The sequence below is a fragment of the Fulmarus glacialis genome, unplaced genomic scaffold (assembly GCF_000690835.1).
Source record: "Fulmarus glacialis isolate BGI_N327 unplaced genomic scaffold, ASM69083v1 scaffold21460, whole genome shotgun sequence".
In the NCBI taxonomy this organism is placed as follows: Eukaryota; Metazoa; Chordata; class Aves; order Procellariiformes; family Procellariidae; genus Fulmarus; species Fulmarus glacialis.
Window position 1 is genome coordinate 1,867 of NW_009187389.1, and position 21,645 is coordinate 23,511.

The 21,645-nt window shown below is 54.5% G+C and overlaps 1 protein-coding gene across 1 annotated transcript; it reads left to right on the forward strand.

Moving 5' to 3' along the window:
- Positions 1-6,156: 6,156 nt before the first annotated feature.
- MYRF (myelin regulatory factor) lies at positions 6,157-20,694 on the forward strand (the record flags this gene model as incomplete). Its single annotated transcript, XM_009575053.1, is given in 20 exon segments — positions 6,157-6,352; positions 6,820-6,896; positions 7,194-7,304; positions 7,649-7,739; positions 9,288-9,488; positions 10,187-10,295; positions 10,905-11,014; positions 12,509-12,669; positions 13,190-13,262; positions 13,563-13,651; positions 13,859-13,927; positions 16,522-16,607; positions 16,823-16,978; positions 17,839-18,072; positions 18,075-18,122; positions 18,691-18,778; positions 19,106-19,180; positions 19,316-19,418; positions 19,974-20,048; positions 20,309-20,694. Coding segments are annotated over 20 exon segments (2,239 nt in total), but the record flags the coding sequence as incomplete, so codon positions are not given.
- Between the last annotated feature and the right edge of the window lie 951 nt (positions 20,695-21,645).

Here is a 21,645-nt window from a genome sequence, read left to right on the forward strand (position 1 = left end):
CCCAGCCCTGCTCTGCCATGTTCTTTGGATCTGTGCTTGGGATCACTTGCCTAATACCTGCTTTTAGGATTTAGGGCGAAAGCCAGAGCAAACCTACTTCTGTGGCATTTAGGTCATCATCCCGTTGTGTAATGAATAAATTCCTTTTAACTGACTTCATGTAGATTTTAGGAACCCATGTGCAGTTTGTTGTGGCACTGGATTTGACCAGAATTAAGGGTTAAGGTCAAGGGTTGATCGACTAATTTTTAGTTACACACTACCTCGGTGGATTCTTCCTCCTTTGCGGTGGGTTCGAGGCCAGGTAGCTCTAGGAGAGCCTGCGCAAGCTGAACCTACATCTCTAAATGGAAGATCGCTTACTTCTCCTGATACAGCACTGCACCAGAATAGATCTATGAGAAACACCAAAAGATCGATCTTCCCTTCCATCTTCTATAATGGCAATGTTTAGGTTGACTAATTCAAGTTTTAGCAGGTGGGAGTCTCCTCCTTCCTTTCTGCCTTTTGGGTATACTCAGCAAATGAGCAGGCATCTGTGTGTCTTAGAGATCCGTGAGTATTTCCACAATTTAGTTTCCTCTGAGATCATAAAGCAAGGACCAGCCATTCCTGGTCTGTTTTCTGCTGGAAGCTGTCCTCTCGTTTGTATATGCTGTTAGAGTTTCCTGTCCCTAGAGGGAACATATTTTTTCCCCTGTGATCCAGGTGCCCACAACCTATTTACAGCCCCAGGAATTTGAATCATCTGAATCATTTGTTTTTTCCTACTCTTGTTCTTAAGAAAAGAGACCAGAAAGGTAGGTTAAGGAGGGAGACCAAGCCTTTAGGATGCCATGAGCCCATAGGAAGCTGTTCAGGTTCTTACCCCAGCATGGTGCTTCTCACTAGTCAAGAGCTTGTCGGTGTTTTAACAGCGATGCTGCACACAAAGAGCAGCTCTGTGCCCTGGCGTGTGCAGAAGATTGACTTCTCCAAAGCCGTCCCTGCAGGTCCACCCTGCTCACAGCCTCCATGGAGGGGAATTTTTCAGCTTTGTAGTGCTTCCTCCTGTTCTGCCTCAGGGAAAGCCAGTCCAGTGGTTACTGCTGCATGGGAGAGATCCAGCTCTGCTCCTGCATCTAGGCATGACACTTTCTCTTGGGTAGTGGAATAATTGCTTTGTCAGTACTTTATTTAATGTATTTTTGAACCTCTACAGAATAGTTTATGCTGGTGCCTGTGGATTTATGTGTAACGTTCCATGCTAAGTATAATCTTACAGGGCAAAAAATATAATTAAGAGATATCCCATGTTCTCCTCCTCTTGCACACACAAAATTAGGTGCCTTAGTATAGAATCATAGAATCATTTAGGTTGGAAAAGACCCTTAAGATCATCGAGTCCACTAGTAACCATCACTGAAAGTTTTTTGTTCCTCAGAAGAGTTTCCTGCTATGGTTTGTGACGATCAATAGCCCTGTGAGAGTTTGTTTCAGCTTCTATCAGCACTGTTCAAGCCCATTTAACAGCTCCCTTTTCTTGCGCAGTGAGTGTAGCTGTCACATCAGATCATATTTGTATCTTGTGCCTGTGAATAAGTGGAAAATTTCATCTCTGTTCAGTCATTTTCTTGGCAGAAAGCTACAGAGTAGGAACCCTTCAACCAGCTCTCTTTTTCTGCTGTTCTGGGCTGTATCTTGGAGCCAAGCTCCTTCTCAGCCATTGCCGTGGCTTGATGAGATGGGCACAGCATAGGGGGGATCTGAACTAACTCTGCAGTTCCTAAGTAGCTTTTCTGCCTTCTAAGAGACCTGTACAGTGTATTTTGTTGTGTGAATGGCAGCAGATTCCCCATCCCCAGGCAGGTGTGGAGAAGTGGAGCAGCCCTGCAGCAGCCCCCTCTGCCAGGAGAAGAGCGAAGGGAAGCCAGGCTCGTATGAACTACATGGGTTTGGTTTTGACACAGACTTCCTAGAAGTAGGCTGGATTAAGGAAATGGAGGAAAGGAAGGAAGGGAGGGTTGCTGCATGGATTCAAGTGGAGGTGCCTGGAAATCTGTGTCTTGGCATGCTGGGCTTGTGTCTCAAGCTTTGCTTATGTGGGCTGAGGAATCTGTGTTGGTTGGAGGAGACTGAAGTCTCTGGATTAGTTTTATTGATAATATGTTTCTTCTTGGCCTTTTGCACTGGCTTTGTGGTTTCAGACTCACTGAACCTTCAGAAGGGTTAGCTGGTTTCCAGCAGCGGTGCCGAAGAGGCCTGGAACCAGGCAGTTCACTAATTTACTCCTGGGAGCAGGAGTAATTCATCTCCCTGACAGCGTGCTCTGATAAATGCCAGCAGGCTCCCTCCTCCCTCTCCCCGTTTGTTTACAGTTTGAGGTAAGGCAGCTGGCGAAGGGTAGTGCAGCGCTCAACAGAAACGCTTCCATGCTGAGGCCAGGATCTCTCTGCTCTGACCCTGGGAACTGGGCTGGTGCCGTTCTCTTCCCATCAAGCAAACTGGTGCTCTCCATGTGCTCTCCCCTGAAGCTCAGGTCTGCAGGCTAAACCTGAGCTTTCCAGCTTGCGCTCCTTGGTTGGAAGAAATGTCCTTATAAACAGCACCAAACTGGCCTTGCTGCAGATCCTGGATCTCACCAAGAGGACGGAGACCAGTGTGACGTGGTCCACTCCTGCTGGATGTGTTTTGGGTTAGGTGGCACAGTGTGTTAGCCCTTTTGGCCAGCTCAGCTAATCCCGTGGAGATGGATCACAGAGGTCTCACTCTCTCATGCCGTGAGTGTATCTCAGGCGGTTGAAGGGACCACGTACGGTGCTGAGCTGTGGACGCACTGGGGTTCTGTCAGTCTAACATGGACTGGGTGAGACGGCAGCTCAACTGTAGGTTCCTCTCCTCCATCCTGGTGTTTGTATACTGGAAGAGAAACAAAGCAGGGACTGCATGGAATTAGTGAGTGGTCATTTAAGGGGTCTCCAAACATTATGTCTTAGGAGTGGTTGAGATATTGGGGAACCTGGAAGGAAGGAGAAGAGAAATGGGGGAGATTTCTCCTCCAGAGGGGAAACAATTGAGGCATGTGAGCATCCCTCTGACAACCCTGCTCTCGGCCCCACATCCCTATTCGGTTCCCTTTTTATCAGAGACACATTTCTCCTTGCAATGCCTTTCCCTTTGCTTTGCACTTTAATGTGGAGGGCAAGGGTGCTCCTGCTCCTCTAAGTGTGGATGCCAGACGTGGCTGTGGGGAGTTTGTAACCTCTCACCCTCGCTCGGATTGGGAGAAACCTCCTCTCCTCTGATCCTGACCTTCTAAGTCCTGCCTTAATCTGCTTTTGTCAGTGGGGGCATTTTGGCTAAAATAATCCATTTGACCCCAGACCTTTTATTCCTGACACTTTGCCCTCTGGCCCCTGCGCTCTCCCTGGGAAAAGCCAGCACGGCTTTGGCTGCCCCCGGGCCGTTGACTTGTCAGCGGCTGGTGTCATTCCTAATCCCAGGAACCGCTTCTGCCTCGGGGTCACCTGCCCTTCCTTCTCCTGCCGCCCCATTCACGGCAGCCGCCCACCCAGAGAGCACGTCTCAGGAGGGGCACGCTGCCAGCCCGCTGCCACCTTAGGTGGCTCTAAGGTCTCTGTGGGTTAAGATGAAGGGGAGGCTGGTTTTTTATAAGTGTCACCGGAGTCCTTAACGGTGCCTCAGGCGGTGATGTCCCCACACCACATGGCAGTGGGGGAGTGGGTTTGCTGCTTCCAGGTGGGATTTACAACGTGCGAGTAAAAAAGCACTGGAATAGGAGATCCAGGAGGATACCCTGCCCTGTGCACTGTCTGCAGTGGAGGGCGATCTGAGAGCAGCTCCTTGGGCTCAGCCGGAGGTGGTGGGCTGAAAGCAGAGGGCTGGGGAGATCCATGGCCTCTCTGCTACCTGGAAAGCAGCTTCTTGCCTCTGATCTACCCCAGCGCAGGGATCCTGCTTTGGGGGATGCACCAGCCACAGCCATTGGGAAAACTCAGAGAAAGGCAGCCTCTGAGAAGGGGACTCTGGAGGGACCGGGCATTTCTAGAAGACAGAGGAAGGAGAGCCTGACTGTCTCTCCTCTCTCGACACGTGTTTAGCAGCCATCAGTTTGAGTGACATTAACCAGAGCATGTTTTGGAAGCACCCGTGGTTTGGAAGTTCAGTCAGTCCCTCCCTCTCCTCTGCTTTCTCTATTAAAAACCAGTGGGGCAAGTGGTGAGTGCTCGGGTGTTCTGGGCAGATGGAGGCAGAGCGGGGGTCTTGGTGAAAGCAATCGGGAAGGGCTCCGGCACCCCTGGGGTGAGCACAGAGGGTGCTTGGGCCAGCCCAAGCCACAGCTCACCATCAAGAAGAGCCAGATGGAGAATTCAGGGCTGAGGCTGGGAGGGAGGGTGAGAGTGGAGGGGAATTCCTCTCGTGCTTCTGGGCTAAGGTAGTGCTCTGCTCCCACCGTCTGGTTTGTGTTCGGGGCATGGTATGGCAGCCCCGGGTCCCTCGGGTGCAAGAAATGAGTAGTTGCTCATGGCCATCCCAGCATTATTCATGGCTGCCTGGAAATACCCACAGGTTTCGTCCACACTAACCCCTCAAGTGTGTGGGGGGGAGAATGGCTTTCTTCCCAGAAGAAAGGAGGTGGCCAGCCCAGGGACACCAGGGAAGCAAGAGTGACCTTTCTGTATCTCCTGCTTCCCAGAGTCTGCTGATGTCTGCCTCGTCCGTCGCTGTCAGTCTGTCCGCCTCCCCTCCCATTGCTCTGGGCAGTATCTGTCTGCATTAAGAACTGGAGGTGGAAGTCAGAAGTGGTTTGCTTTTGTGGAAGAGTGCTCCATAATTTTTAAGCCTGATGTCAAAGGCTAGGCTGAGCTCCCCTTTACCTCATCCATAGTTCTTTAATTAAAAACAATGGGATTTCGGTGTTCTCCTAGAACTGCTTGATGGGGAGGCGGGATGAGAGGCATCTCCTTCCCCCCTGCGTAGGGCGGGCAGTGCCCCGGGGGCCCACCAGCCCAGGTCTGGGATTTTGGATGGTGAGAGAAAGGGGACTTGCTGTAAAGGCCACATATTTCCCTCATTCCCATGGTAACCAGCCCATTAAGGAGATGTAGATTAAACTTCCCCAGCTGGTGTGTGTTCATCGGGCAGCCAGGGCCCCCTCCTCCTCCTCTGGATCTGCCCGCTGGGAGCTGGAAACGTTTTGCAGCAGCCGGAGCAGGTGGTTGTGATTTCGGCAGGAATCCGGCACGCAGGCGGTACCGCCTGGTAGCAGGGCCAGCGCAGGTGACGTCGGGAATGCGACGGGTGAAACGAGCGGAGGTGTGGGACCCCCCCAGGTCTGCCGTCTGCCTGAGCTGCTTCTCCCAGCAAGCAGCGTTCTGGGGTCTGCTCCAGGCTTTGGGCAGGCTGCGGAGCTTGGAATCTGCAGTGTGTGTTGAGCCAGGGCTAAGCAGCCGCGCTTTTAGGAGCAGCACTCAGAAAGGAGATGCTAGCCTGCTGTGGCTCATATCATACTACGTTTATGGTATTAGTACTATAGTGTGACATATAGAGAGGTGGTTGCCCCAGCATCCTCATCAAATCCTAGTCACAGGAACCGTATTCCTTTCCAGCTGAAGACCCACCTAAATCAAAGCTTGCAGCTTCGAGGAGGCATGGACCTTCTCTGAACTCTCATCCCTGCACAGTGGATGGGCTGCTGCGTGGGCTTAGGCGAGGTGTCGGGTTCATGTCAGGCAGTGCCTGCCTGTGCCGATCAGCCCTGCGAGCGGCCTCAGTGCAAGGCAGGAGGGACAGCATCAGAGGCTGCCTCTTTTGCCCCAACACAACCCTCCTTCCCCTGCCACGTGCCTGCTGTGCCTCAGGATTATTTTGTGGCTGCATGAGTAGAGGTGGCCTTCACAGTCTGTGGTGAGGTGGGACTGGTCATGACACAGTGGCTGTTTATGTGTGGTGGGACATGGAGGTGAGCTGTCCCCCCAGCCCTTCCCGCACCCCGATGGGGTGGTTCATGTGCATCCGCACCTCGGGATGTGGCCATATACCATGCCATACGGACCCCTCTGCTTCTGGGTGTGTGGCTCATCCCGCCCCCCACAAGCAGGAGCCTCTCGTGGTGTGCACAGGGCTCTGGTCTAACCCCTGCTGCCTTTTCCACAGCCCGATGCTCACGTACCGCGTAGATGCTGACAAGGGGTTCAACTTCTCAGTGGGTGATGACGCCTTTGTGTGCCAGAAGAAGAATCACTTCCAGGTCACCGTCTACATCGGCATGCTTGGAGATCCCAAGTATGTGAAGACCCCCGAGGGCCTGAAACCCTTAGAGTGCTTCTACCTGAAGCTGCACGGAGTGAAGGCAAGCGGGAGCTAAGGGCCAGTAGTGAATCCAGCAGGGAGAAGGGGTGCTGGGCAGACGGCTGGGATCAGGCAACACCACGTCTTCATGTGCTAAGTTGTAGGGAAGTCTGTAGGAGAGTGCTGAAGGCCGAAACAAGGCAGATCTTGAAATATGAGTCCTAAGACGGACTCAGTCAGTGCCTGCATGTCTTCAGGGCTGCCTCTCACTCAGCTTTGACTCCGGAGGTATATAGGCACTTTGGGAAGACCCTTTCACCCTCAACTGCCCCCCTGCCAAGGCACCCATGCCAAGCACCCATGCTTGGACAACGACCGCACTCAAGCTGGGTGTTGCAAGTCGGTGGTACTAAGTCGTAGGAGGGCTGGGCAGACAGCTGGCCTGTGCAGAGGCTGGGGAGAAGGAGGTGGGAAGGGGAAGGTCTCAGCTTTCTGCTCTTTGTCACATGCCCAAATCTTTCTCTCCAGCTAGAGGCCTTGAACCAGTCGATCAATATAGAGCAGTCGCAGTCTGACCGCAGCAAACGGCCCTTCAACCCTGTCACGTGAGTATTGCCTGGGGTATGTTCATGTGGGGGAATTGCTACCGGGGAATAAGCAATAGCAGGAGAGGGTGGGAAAGGGGCTGAGTTGGAGGCTTCAGGCTAGTACTGTGGGTATCACGCTTTCCAGTTTTCTCCTCTGTTTCCTGCAGCAAAATTTTCCTCTCTTGGCATTGCCCACTCTGCTCTGTGCCCAGCTCATAGACCTGCCTTGGTGGAGCAGACCAGGAGGTGGCCATTCCCCAAAGAACCTCCTCTCCAGCAATGTCCTCACTCGCTCCTCTGTTTTTCTTTCCTCAGGGTCAACCTGCCTCCAGAGCAGGTCACCAAGGTCACCGTGGGGCGGCTGCACTTCAGCGAGACCACAGCCAACAACATGCGGAAGAAAGGCAAACCCAACCCAGACCAGAGGTGAGGAGCACAGATGCCTTCTCCAAGCCCTTCTGAGCACTCAAGGCCTGTGGATGTGCCAGTCCCCAGGTTGGGGAGTGTGGCTGGAGGAAGAGGGACGTGGAGGACAGGTCTTGAATTGACCGTCCTTGTCTTTGTGGAGGAAAGGAGGTGTCTGCTGTGGCCACAGGAAGCATCTCGCCCACTCTATGAGGGGTTGGGGACAGTGCCTGTGCCCCACAGGACAAGGAGAGGGGACGTGCCAAGCCCACCATGACAGCTTGGTGCCTCGGCCTCCAGAGGGGAAGCAGACTCGACAGTTCCCGGTGCAGGATGGCACCCTGACCTCTCTCCCCTCTTGGCAGGTATTTCATGCTCGTGGTAGCCTTGCAGGCACACGCGCAGAACCAGAACTATACGCTGGCAGCCCACATCTCTGAGCGCATCATCGTCAGAGTAAGTCCCTCTCTCCTCCCTGAGCCTCGATGGGTGCCCCACAGCCCTTTGCTGGATGTCATGGGCAATCCTCCTACTTTCCTCTGGCTTTTCAGTGCTTTCCCCACCCAGCCCTTTCCCACTTTCTCCAAACTCTTACTGCCTTGCTTGTAGCTGTCCCTGTCCATGCCTGGGTTCTGGCTCCAGCCTTTCCACACCTGCTTAGTCAGAGCAGCCTCAGAGCACGCAAGAACCTGTTGCAGGACAGGGAAGGTGTCCCATTCTCCCAAGGTTGGACCAGTGTCCAGGGTAGAGCTGTTGGGAGTGAGGGAACATGTTGTTGGGACTCTGCAGCAGGGACAAGGCCTCCAGGTGCAAGAAGACTGGGTACCTTCCCAGGGCAGCACCTTTTGCACGTGCTAAGGCAGCAGTGCTCAAATGCAGAGGAGCAGGAAGAGACAGGCACCATCCCTAGGCTCTCCCAGGGCTCTGCTAGAGTGCTCAGCTCCGAGACGTGAAGGCAAGGGGTAAAACACAAACAGAGGGATCTGTAGACAAGTAAGTCCACAATGAATGATGCAGAATCCAGGGTGCCCAGCACAGAACTGCAGGGAATTGCAGGCAGCCTGGACTGCCCCGTCTCAACCTGTGAGTGGGACACAGAACCACGGCAGCAGGGCAGAATCCCAGGATTTGGGACCCAGGAGCTACAGCCATGTCACTTGGTCTCCTGCTGCCCTGCGTGGTTCTGGCTGGGGCTGTTAGAACAGCTCTGATAGCTGAGCTAACAGACAGCTCAAGAAAGCAAGGATATTCATGTAGGGAGAGGAGCAGAGCAGGCATAGCCTTGGTTCCTGCAGAGAGAGGCTTAGGCAGGGCCAGCAGATGAATGCCAAGGCTGCCTCTGCTGTAAGGGCAGGCTGGGATCTGTTCCCGGGGCTGGCAGTGGATCCCTGCCCCTGCCACTTTGCCTTGTGCTGCTGCAAAGCTCTGTCTCGCACCTCCATGGCCTTGCGTGTCCTCTGCTGGCTCTGCCCTGCCTGTCTGTCCAACTCCCTGCTGTCCCTCCTGTGAGGCTGGGGCTGCCACAGCTCAGCCTCGAGGTCTTCCTAGGGCTGTAATTCAATGTGCTGCGGGCTGGAGAGGGCACCCGTGGCAGGGTCTCATCACCTGGACTGGTCATCCCAAAAGCCCTCTCCCGCTTCTCAGGGTTCCTGGATGAACATGCTCCAGTTTCAGCTGAGATCTTCCCTGTTCCCCTTTCCCTTCTGCGGAGCAAGGACTCTGCTGTGCCATCAGGGTGCTTCTGCTTATGCCAAGCTTTGTTTCGCAGCTGTTTCCCACCCTCACTAATGGGGATGGCACACTGCTCGGGGCTCTCTGATGTCCATCGGTTGCCCATGGGCTCTCCTGTTATACAGTCCCTCTGCAACGTGCATAGAGGGACGGGTCTGTGGGGCTCTCCTGACATCCTTGCTCTGTCCACATCTCAGAGTGCCTCTGCCCAGCAGCACTGCAGCGTTTCTCTCCCTGCTGCTTTTCAGTCCCCACTTTCCTGTCTCTCCACAGGCCTCCAACCCTGGCCAGTTTGAGAGCGACAGCGATGTGCTCTGGCAGCGGGCACAGCTCCCTGATACTGTTTTTCACCACGGCCGGGTTGGCATCAACACAGACCGCCCCGATGAAGCCCTCGTGGTCCATGGAAATGTAAAGGTCATGGGTTCGCTGATGCACCCTTCAGACGTCCGAGTGAAGGAGGACATCCAGGAGGTAAGAGCCAGGCAAACTAGGCTAGGTTTGTGGTGATCGGGGGTCTGAAGAGGCACCACAGAAAGTGCGAGTGACCTTGTGAGCCTGTTTCAGCTGCTGATTTTGACATAGTCCTTATGGGCAGCCTGAGCTCCTTGACCAGATGGAAAGTGCTTTAGAAGTCTGTCTGTCCCTGTCTGTCCCAAACACAGCCTGTCCACCATTTCTTAGGGAATATTGACTCTTCCACTGTTAGCCAGAACTAGCAAATGCAGAAGTTGCAAACCTGGAAACAGGTGAATACATCAGATAGTGCACTGGGGCTTGCCAGAGCCTGGGTGAGAGGCTCAGCTCTGCTCTGAAGTCCTCTCGGCTGGATGTGCCTGTCCAGAAAAGCTGGGTACCATCATGTCTCATATTTGTGAGAACTGCCTCTGCCCTGTGCCTGGTTGTGCAATGGAACTCGGTCTCCTCCTGGCTTCACTACCCAAGGAACTTGTCCAGTGACAAGAACTGGAGATTAACCCCAGTGCAAATGCTGTTTGTCCTAATGGCTGGTCTGAGCAGGGTTCAGGGCTGTCTCGTGAAGGGCTGTCTCACAAAGGTGTTACCATGAGCCATAGCGGCTTTTGCTGCTTGGAGTCAGAGTCACGGGAACTTAAGAAGCAACACCCCGCTTACGAGTTGCTGTTTTGTTGCATGTGTCTGTTCTGTCCCAGGTGGACACCACAGAGCAGCTGAAGAGGATCTCCCGTATGCGGCTAGTACACTACAACTACAAGCCTGAGTTTGCGGCCACGGTGGGCATTGACAACACCTCTGAGACAGGTACGGGCCCTGCGTCACACCGTGGTGACTTGCTTGCCTCTGCAGCGCTGGACCTTGCATTCTGCAACCTACAGCGGCATTTTATTCACGGTGCCAGGCGGCACTGCTCTGCCTTTCCTGGCGGCTGTGCCCAGCTCTGCCCTGGAGCAGCCCCCCAGGCATAGGGTAGGAGAGAGGGGGCTTCTCACCACCTGAAGTTTAGGCATCTAATGAAATTCCCTCTTTAGTGAGCAGGAGAGAAGATGGCACTTCCCACAGGTGGCTTATAGGGTTATGTGATAAGGCTTCTCCAAGTACCCACCTCTCTCCAGGAGTACAGCTACGCACCACAGCGGGGTGATGCAGATACCCCTGTCCACGTAATCGGGGAACCAGCCTTGTCTGAACAGCCTCTGCTCTTCTCTTGCTGAGCCTGTATGGGTTGCCCAGCCCACAGGGCCTCCAGCGAGCTCTGCCTGGCCCTGCACAGGCCGGGGTGAGGGGAGGACAACCCTTTTGTTGTCCCCAGTGAACAGGGTTCCTGCCAACAACTGCATGGGCCAGAGAAAGAGCTGTGGCAGGAGGAGCCCTGCCGAGACCACCTTGACCCACTGTGCTGTTTCCACGCAGGCGTCATTGCTCAGGAGGTAAAGGAGATCCTCCCTGAAGCTGTGAAGGACACCGGGGACCTGGTCTTTTCCAATGGGAAGACCCTTGAGAACTTCCTGGTGGTGAACAAGGTTGGTGGCAGCCAGGAGGGGCAGGGAGGCTGGGGAGGCTGTTGAACCTGACTCAAGGGAGTTGTGGAGCTGGAAATAGAAGAGGGAAGCTCTGATGCCTGGGAAATGCTTCTAGGCCAGCACCACCCATATGAGTTTCAGACCTGGCTGGTCTTTCAGATGTCAGGAGCAGCCCTGGGTGGATGGCAGACATCAGCAGGGAGGAATTAGCCTGATGTTGGTGAAAGTTGGCAGCATCTCCCTCAGGAAGGGCTCCTTGTTGGCAGCCTCCTGTAGGGAGGCTCTCGGTCATAATCTCTCCTTTCTAGATAAGGATAAGGTGGTTATGTCAAGATAACCCAGAGCACCTGGCTGCCTGACCTCTCCGTAACCTGTGGCAGCCTGTTTGCTGCTCTAGGCATCGAGGGGACAGCCTCCCATAGCACACATCGAGGGGACAGCCTCCCAAAGCTGCCAGCTCTCTTCTGCATCACTCTGTCCAGAGTAGGAATGGCCAGGTCTGACCTTAGTGCCTTGTTTCTCCTTTGTGGAAGCCTAGATCCCTGCAGTTACGTCACCAGCTAGCAGTAGCTGTGAGCGTGAGCTTTTCTGTCCCATCTGCGCATGGCCAGGCCGTTGCTGTCCTTTGTTTCTGTGTACAGCCCTCCTCCATGGGCCGCAGCTCAGCATCAGCCCCCGACAGGAGCTGGTGCACGCTGCAGACCAGCCTGTCCCTTGCAAGCTGTGTGGTCTGCTCCAGCTGAGCTCTCCGAAAAGCCATCTACCTGCTGCTACAAAGTACCCATGGTGTCCAAGATCCTCTGAGCGTAGTGCAGCACACCAGTGAGACGCTTTGCCTCAGAGAGCTCTGTATGGGGAGGTGGAGTGGCAGAGCCCGAGGGTGGATGAGGGACAGGGGTGACACCGCAGTGCCGTGGGATGTGGCTGCAGTTGTGCCCGAGGGAGATGGTTGTGCGGGAACGCCCTGCCTTTACCAGAGGGGCTGCAGGAGGAAGGTTGCTCTCCAGAGGCTTCTGAATTTGGGTTCTCCATTGGTCTGGGTCAACTGTCTGTTGGATAATGCTGCAGAATAACTCCAGCAGCTTGCACTGCAAAGCAAGAGACAGAGGGCTGGGGAGGGGCAGAGAAGGGGTAGATGGGGAGCGTTGCTCAGGTGGTTTGACCCAGAGCTCCTGATGAAGATGGGGACTTTGTGCCTGTCCTTTGTGACTGAGGAGGACTCTTTGGATTAGCGCCAGCAGGACACCTCAGGGATCCTGCACCAACATTTATTGTTTTGGTTGGGTTTGAAGAGGATCTCTCTTGTTCTTTCATCCAGGGGCTGTAGAGATCTAGATGTGCCGTGTTGGATGATTCCCTACCCCCAGAGCTGGGGGTCGTGTAGCCTTTCCCCCGGGGCAGGGCATGGGAGAGCAGTCAGGGCAGCCAGATCCATGGGAGCGGGAGTGCCTCCACATGCCAGGCCACTCAGAGGGCTGACCTGTTCCCTGGTAGGAGCGCATCTTCATGGAGAACGTGGGAGCCGTGAAGGAGCTGTGCAAACTGACAGACAACCTGGAGACCCGCATCGATGAGCTGGAGAGGTGGAGTCACAAGCTGGCCAAGCTCAAGCGGCTGGACAGCATGAAGTCAACCGTGAGCTCTGGGGCATTCAGGTACGGGCATGCTGAGGGCACGGGACCCAGAAGGGATGTCTCCTTTTGAGCCCAGGCAGCCCTGAGTGACAGCTCGGTTTGGGAAAGGGGAGATGGGGAGGAGTGGTGGGGTGTTGGCAGTTGTCATTTGGCCTAGGGTAGGAGCTGAGATTGGTGAGACGGGACTGGCATACACGTACCAACTTCCTGCTCTCAGACCAGCCCCAAAAATCCCAGTATGAAATTGTCTCCACGTTTCCCTAGAGTAAATGAGTGGCTTTCTCAGGGCAAAGAGTTTCTCATGCTTCCAAAATCATCATACTGACCCTGGTTAGCTTATGCAGGTTTTGGGGCAGAATTCAGGCTCTCTGGGCAGTGGACCAGCACAGCACTTAACCCCAAGCAGATGAGGTGACAAGGGTTTGTGACTGTCGTGCCACACAGAGATTTCTCCCCTACCTGAGAATCACATTTTTGCCTGGGAATCGCTTCGAGTGCTGTCCCTGCACAGCTCAGCTCCATTCCTCCTTTCTCCTTGCAGCCAAACAGGAAGCCAGTTCAGCCGTGCGGGAAGCGTGCCCCACAAAAAGAGGCCCCACAAAATAGCCAGCAAGGTAAGGGACTGCTCCCAAAGGAGCAACGCTGTGCGCGGGAAGGAGGCCTGTCTAAGAATGGTCGTCTGCATGGTCCTCGTGTGCTTTCTTACACATGCTGCAGAGGAAGAGACCCTGTCTGCTCCTATATCCATCATCTCTCCTTCCTTTTTGTCCATGCCTAATGAAGACGTTATATGGCTTCTGCGCTGAGGGGGTTCAGGGCTTGCGGGGGAGCTTGGCATGGGCTGGGTGGGATCTGTGCGAGGACCAGAGCAGTAAGGAGTCCTGAGCTGATCTTGGGGGTTTTTTCTCTTGCAGTCACCATCAGTTGTCCCGGAACAGGCCTGCATCAGCCAGCGTTTCCTGCAAGGCACCATCATTGCCCTGGTCATCATCATGGCATTCAGGTGAGACCGCACACCCCGGGCTGCCGCTTCTCCACTGTCTCTCTCCAGCTCATCAGTTTGGCCCATGCCATCTGTGAGGTGTGTAGCGAAGGGCTGTGGACCTATGGCTCCTTTCATGGGCTGAAATCCCTTGGAAGCAGATCAGTACCGTGACACGTCCCTTGCCCCACACCCGTCCTCAGCCTGTACCCCTCTCTTTCTTTCCAGTGTGGTGTCCATGTCCACGCTCTACGTGCTGAGCTTGCGCAGTGAAGAGGACATTGTGGATATGGATGGGTAGGTACTTCTGGGCTCTGTGGGAGGAATGTGGTGACTGGGGGAGTCTGAAGCACAAAAAGCAGCCGCTGTGGGGTTATTGAGCACAGTTCCAGTGAGTTGAGCTGTAAAGCCAACCAAACTCGTCCACACATCCAAGTCTAATGTCAGTTAAATTATCTGGAGCAAGAAGTGAGGAACAGAGAAGAAAAAGAAAATACCCTGCTGTTTGGCTGCTCACATATCCACTTGTGGTCGGTCTGAATGTTCTTTGGATGCCTCTTCAGCTGGACTAAAACAGCATCGTCCCCCTGATTGCAGTGGGGCTGGACCAGTCTGTACTAGGCAAGAGTTTTCCTCTGCAAACAGTGTCCTTAGTGCATTGAGGGAACGGCCCCAGCCCGGCAAGTGTGCACACGGGCAGCCTGTGCTGGGCATCCAGTTTTGACACACTTCACTCCTTTGGGAGCTGGCGTTACCAGATAATGAGTCTCTTTTTCTCTCTCTCTTCTCCCTGTCCTATTTCTCTCCCTCCTGTTCTGGTTACATCTCTCATCCAACCCATTTTCTTTCCACTTTGTCTTTAATTTTCCCATTCTTGTCTTTTCATTTCCATTATCTTCCATATCCTCTTTCATTCCCTCGTCCTCCTCATCTTCTACCGACCTGCCTTTTCTTCCCGTCTCCCTTCACTGTCCTGTAGCTCTTTTGCTGTGCCCACTGCCTGTCTCCTGGCCCTCTTTCGGCACAGGGGTCCTGGGGTCCCGGTCGCTCTGTGTCCACGGTATGTTACTGTTTCATTATGCTGTTATTTAATTGCTGCATCCCTTCTCTCAATTCCTCTTCTTTCTTCCATCTGCACCACAGAAGACCAAGAATCTTAAGCAAAATTGAAAGCAAAGAAAGGGATATGAATATACTTCAGCAAGTGGGACTCCAGGAGGAAGGATTATGGACCCTGTCAGGAAGGGGAAATTAGGATTAGGAGATTGAAGAACCAATTAATCAAAGGCTAAGTAAAGAAATTACATACTACAGGTAGAGCAGGAGCAGGCAGTTTGAAAGGAGTGGAGGGAGTATGTAGAACGGATGAAGACTTTGAAGAATTAGCAAAAAAGCTGTTACTACCCTCTCTTCATATGTGAGTAGCTTTATTGTGGAGAGTCACTCTCAAGGACAGGACAGCTTACTGTGCAAAAGAAGGACAGAAAAAACCCCTAAATTATTTCTTTTTATGAGCCATCACCGCTAGGAATGTTTGGAAAGGTACTGACACAGGGAAAGCTGGCTGAGTTACTCATTAGGTACAGACCTGTAAAGCACCTCAGTTAATGGGACCTGCAGGGCTGCTGCAAAATACTTCCCTGAAAAGGAAAACGGGCCCTACCTGTCTATCAGCACCCTTTGAACAAAACACTGCATAGAGCAGTGGAAGGCACAATTAATTTGTTCTTTTAAGAACTCCACATCAGAGTGCTTCACAGGAAGCTATTAAAAAAGTAATTGCTTGTGGGATGCAAGATAAAGCCATGCATGGAAAGTCCTGATGAGGCAGTGGAGGAACATGAGGGATAGGGGTAGGTTTTTGGCTGGGATGAAGGTTAGCTCCAGAGGCTGGTGCCCAAATTCCCTCCAGGAGACCAGCATTGCATCTCCTTTCACCAGAAAAAGAAATACGTGTAATTAGATAAGCCTTGCATGTGACCAAGTTGTATTTTGATTTCTCTAAATGAGTGACGTGGGTACAGGACAAGCAAAATGTGGGACGGATAAAACTGAACTGCTCCTATGCCTGGGCAGGGTCTGGACAGGTAAAATCTTGAACATCCTTGTTAGGAGCTCAGTAAAAATTTCTGCTCAGTGGGCAGCTACAGTGTGTGAAGGCAAGAGCCTTGGTTTATCCCGTATCTCTGTAGGCGGTAGCTGGTGCCCAGAAGTGGTGTTGCTCTGGACTCCTTGCACAGACATGGGAGAAAAACAGCACGAGGCAGCGGTTCCTCCCCTTTCACATCTGCTTCACCCTCGGGAGATGCCTGTGGTGTCCTCAGCTCAGGTCTTGGTAGCTTCAGTGAAACACCTGAAATTATGTGGGATGAATCGGGGTGGGATTGTGTGTGTTTCTAAAAAACAAGATGAGGAACAGTCTGTCTCCGAGAGATAAGGGGCACCTCCCTTAAGGAATGGTGAGTGCTTGGAGCCCGTTATGGCCTAACGTGTTGAGACCTGAGCACATAAATCCACCCCGGAGATCACTGTTGGAAATCAAGTCCACTGAGTACACCCTGTTGCACAGTGAGCATCGAGGGAGCATTGCTGGTGTCCTCTGAACCAGCTGGGACTTGTCCCTGCCAGACATGGGACTGCCACATGATCTGCTGTGGCATTTCCTAGCTCTCCTTGCTGTCTTCATGGCTTGCATGCCTCTCTCCTGCCTTTCCTTTCCCAGATCACTCCAGTCTGTACTCCTCCTCACCCTTGCGCTCTCCACGTCTGCTCTTGCTCCATGTACCTGCTCCCATCGCCCCACTCACTGCTATAGCCGCTTCTCTCTTCATGTACAAGTGACACCGTTGTCCCCATGGTAGAGGTTTTCACCGTATTTTCCTACATTTCAGGTCAAGCCAGAACTTTGATAAAACACAGATGGTGCGATCCACAGCTGCATCGGACAGAGCCAGCAGCAGGACCCCCACGCACCATGGTAGGTTGCAGTGGGGCAGAGGGCCTGGGTTGTGGTGCAGGGCGAAGTACGTGGCTGCTCCTCCGTGCCAGGGCCTTGTTGGCACTGCTGACTTCACGCTGGGAGGTCCTGGGGCTCTGGTTTTGTGGAAGGGATGCCAGGGGCACTTGGTGCTGCTCCTGTTAGATGCCTCTCCCCTTGACTTATTCCATGTGTCCCTGCCGTTTGCCCTGCAGTCACAGGGGACACGCTTGACTTCGGCTTACCTGGTCACAGCGTGCTAGCCTGCTTCAGCCCGCCGTGTTTCTCCACATGCTGCTCTGCTGCTCCCACCAATGTCTCCTCTGTTGCCCTCTCTGAGACCAGCCCCACTCATGCCACTAACCGGACAGGTAAGTACCAGCCCAAGCACCCAGGAGGTGCTGGAACAACGCTGAGGTGTGTCTGTCCCACCATTGCATCACCTCGTATCCCCAGCCTGCTCTCACCTCCTGTCCTACCTCTGCATGTTATGAACAGACATGCAGCCTGCCCTTCAAAATGTACCCGCTTTCCTCCACACCCACTGCCTGGGTTGAGACCTGCTCCAGCAGGCAGCTGCGGGGCAAAGCGGGACTGCCAGGCTGAACAGCCTTTGCTGCCCTTGTGGCACGGTTCAGAGATCCGTGATCATGCTGCCAGGGGTAAGTGGGGGCTGGAAGGTCTTTGGAGCTGCCTGCTTTGCCAGCACAAGGTCATGAGAGGCTACGCTGGGCTGGCCAGCATGCCCGATCTGCTGTACCTTGCAGTCTGACCTCCTCCTTTTCTTTGCTTTGAGCAGGGTTTTGACAGGCCAGGAGGTGTGCTGCCTCTTGGCTGCCCAAGCAGGGCTTTTGCAAGCTCGCTTGCTCCATCACCGGTCACTGTTGCAGGAGGAACAGCACCTCAGGCAGTCACTGCAGAGCCGTAACACTCCTGGAGTCATGCCTTAACCCTGCCTTAAACACCGTGCCTTACCCGAGCGGCGGGCTGTGCCCCTGCTTCGTCCCCACAGACTGCTCTAGCGTCCCTTTGCTGCGAGGGTCCCGCCGGCCCCTTCAGGCACAGAGGCTGGGAAGCCTCAGCTGCTCACAGCGGGGTAATACGGGAGGTGACATGGGGACAGGACAAATCCAGAGCTGGTAGCTGTTCTCTCTGCACTGGTCCCGGAGGTCGGAAGTGCTGCCAGCCCCTCTGCCTCTCAGCACAAGCTTTCTCTCCCTTCTCTTCGCAGACCAAAGTCAGACCTCACTCCTGCCAGTGACAAATATCAAAGCCAAATCCAGGGGCATCACTGGGAAAGCGACCTCCTACACCAAGTGGCCAAAGACGCCTGACAGGTCTCAGAGCTTCGGCAGCCCCAATGCCAGCCCCTCCTCCCCCTTCACCCACATCCAGGGCAAATCCAAGTACATCTCCAACCTCTCGCTCTCCCGCAGCAACTCCCCGCTGGGGCAGGCCCGGCAGCAGCGCAGCCGGTGAGCGAGTGGCCCCGCACAGAGGATCCTGGCACGGATGGTAAGTGGATCCTATCTTCTTCCCTCCCTGCAGCAGCACCGTGGTCCTGGGTTCTCTCCTGGGGTATCCTCAACCAACTGGATCTCATCTGTCGTGCACAGCTCTCACTGTGTCCCCATCCTGCAGCTTGTTTGCTCCCAGCTCTCCCAGTGCAGCCAGATTCAACCTTCAACCCTGCCCTTTCTCCCCCACGCTGCCCTATGCTTTCTGGCCATATTAGCCAGTTGCTAGTTCCCTTCTGAGGCTGCCATACTGGCATCTCCGTTCTTACCCCCATCTCAGCTTGCTCAGCCATTTCTAAATCAGATCTAGAGGAAGACATGCACAGATTCAGTCATGCTGGCAGCAGAGAGAAAGGAGTGTCGGTGACCGGACACCCCTTCTCCCGGCTCTCCGTGGCGTGGCTGGACGTTAGCGCAGTCTTGCAGCAATCTGACCCCCTCTCAGATGACAGGGTGATGAGGAAAGGTGGTCTCAGTGCCAGGCGTCCCTTCCAGCCCTTCTCGCTCAGGGTACCCCAGCTGCCATCCCTTTGCTCTTCCTAAATAGCCTGTTCTCCCACCCGCAGGGCCAAGCCCAGTGCTGCACTCCGTCCGGATCGTGGAGATCAATATGGCCATCCAGTCCCAGTACTGCGCAGCCGCCGACGCGTGCAGGTGAGCCAGGCAAGGCGGGCTGCCAGCACTTTGGTGGCAGCAGCACCGTGGGAGCTCCAGGGGAAGCAGCAGATGGGCAGCTCCTGGAGCCTTGGGTCGTTTTCTGCCATCACCCCATGCTGCTCCTTGGACAGAGGAGCTGGGGCTCCGAGTCCTTCCCCAAGTGCAGGAAGATTGCGTTTGGTGATGAGCTTGTCTTTGGGGACTAGCCTGGGAAGCCTTCCCCTCTGAAGTCTCAGCCCGGCAGAGACTTTGGGTCCCGTCCTGGCCATCTCACAGCCACCTGAAATGCTGCGGTGAGGTCTAACGCTCTCTCTGTGTCCCTAGGACTGGAAACTTCACCTACCGCATCCCTGTCAGCCAGCTCACAGCAGTGAACACCAACCTGACCCTGGAGATGAAGTGAGTGGACAGGGCTCATCTCTTAGGTGTTTCGGTACCCCTGAAGTCAGCCGGATACTGTGCCACGTGGCCATGGTGTCTCCTGCCTGAGCGGGGGAAGAGACAGCAGGGTCTTACTGTGTCTTGTCTCCCCAGCTCCTCCTCCGCTGTGTCCGTCTCCCTTTGTGGCCTTGTCTCCAGTGACCCCTGCCAGGATGCTGCGAGCACAAACAGCTCCACCGATGCCACAGACGCACAGGTAAGGAGGGAGGAAGGATACGGCTCACAAAATCCACAGGCGTTGTGTCATCCCAGCACACCACCGATCCCTCCAGAAGGGACTACAGCAGCCTGGCTAGGGCAGCGCAGGAGCTGCTGGAGGGAATTCGTGCTCAAACACAGCCGTACTCTGCACTGGCTAACGTCAATGACCCTTGGACACCCCTGCAACCCCAACAGGGAGGTGTCTATAAACCCGATAGATGTGGTCACTCATGAAATCATCCCACCCGACCCCTCTGCATGAGCCCCAGGACTGGGGAGAAAACACCAGGCTGTAAGCTGCCATAACGCATCCTAATGAAATCCCTTCAGGGGGATTTTGCAGGTCTGCGTGCGCGGAGCCTGCATCAGACCCTTCGTACCCTCGAGTGCCTCCTTGCCGCTCTCAGTCCAGCTCTACTGCTGACCTTGGAGAGGTTGCTGCTCCACTCAACAGCGCAGGGTCGTGTGGTTCCTTGCCAGTCTGGCCTGGGAGAACATCCCCTGATGCTCAGCCCTGATGTCATCCTAGCTATTCTGTTTTCTTCCCCAGGAAACAACGCACCGTTGGCCTCTTGTGATGATATCTTTCCGGGAGTTTACCTACCACTTCAGAGTAGCACAGCCTGTGAGTACCAGCAGCTGCTTTGTCTTTCCTCTTGTCCAGGGCTGAGCGGAAGGAGAGCAATGGGACCATGGCAGGTTTAGTGGCCACATTGCGCTGCGAGCCTTCCACAGCCCTTCCCATCGTGTCTGTTGCCTTCCGCAGTTACGTGGGTAGTGGGGGTATGATTTTTCTCTGCCCCAGCACATAATTCACGCACAGTCCCCCCCTCAGAGCATGTGTCCTACCCCTGTCTGTAAGCTCTTTTTCTTGCTCTCTCACAGGGCCGAGCCAACTGCAGCACTGCCCCCGAGCAGATGGGACACCTTTTCACTGACTATTATTTTCAGTTTTACTGGCTCTGTGAGTGAGTCCTGGCAGCACCAGTGCCCTCTGGTTGGAGAGAGGAGGGGGACTGGTGACACTGGGGAGACTCCTGTACACCCTCCTCCACTAGCCCCCAGCCCCACCTTACCCCCGTCTCCTGCGTGGGGCGGGCGTGGAGCTGGTGTGGTTGTGGCTGGTGATGCAGGCACTGAAGCACAGCACACGCAGAACATAGGACCTAAGCCACAGAAACACAACCAGCCCTGTGGTATCTCCTGGGCTCACCTCGCACCGACTCCCACCATCCCACGCCGCCCCAAACATCTCTCTCCTTCCCTTATGGGGACGCTTGTGTCCTCCGTCACTTCTCCCTCCCCTTGCAACACTGGATTTGAAAGCATTACACTGGACTGAATGTGGACGGGTCTGCCACATCCCAGAGCGCGGATGGGAGCTCCATCCTGTACTGGCCCAGTGATCCCAGACGTGCCACATCAGTTCTTCACAACACTGGAATTGCTCAACACTGGAGCCCTTTCCAAGAGCGAAACGCTGGTGTTTGGCCTGGAAAGGAAGGCTGTGCCTGGACGTACTGGAAGTCGTACACTGGAGTTGCTGTTCCTTCTAGTTGGCCCAGGGCCATCCCCCGCAGCCCCACTCCACAGACCCCCGGAGACCCCAGCACCCGCAAACAGACTGTCCTCCGTGGACAACAAGAGAAGGTGCAGCTTCAACTTTAGCCCTGTCTGTCCCCCTCCTCACTGTACTCTAACTTTCACCGTATCCAGGTCTGGCTGGATAAACTCAAGAACCCCACTAAAGATGCTGCTGAGGCTGTGCCCAGGCCAAACCGCGTGTGGGGACGCTTGCCATCAACCCACGGGAGAAAAATGACCGTGAGTCACCTGCATTAAGTGTCCTGGGACCCATTTTTTTTTCATTTGGCAGCAGCGTCTGGCCTCTCGCAGTGTGTGTGTGGAGATGCCTGGTCAGCTCTCAAGTCAACGCGGCCACCTCTGCCCAGATGTGCAGAAGAGAGACCACTGGCAAAGCCCGGTGCGCCCTGCAGAGCAAGGCTGAGTTGCTGGGGACGTGGCTTCACTGCACCCCCTGGCTAACGGGTCTCTGCCCGGCACTGAAGAGGCTGACCCTCTCCCACAAAACGGGGAACGGCAGCGACTGTGGGCCCTTGCTGTCACTGTTCTCAGAAAGCAGTTATGTTGAGTGTATTTTGGGTATTTTACTGTTACAAGTTCTTAACTTGCTAAACTACTGAATTTTTTTTTTTTTTTTT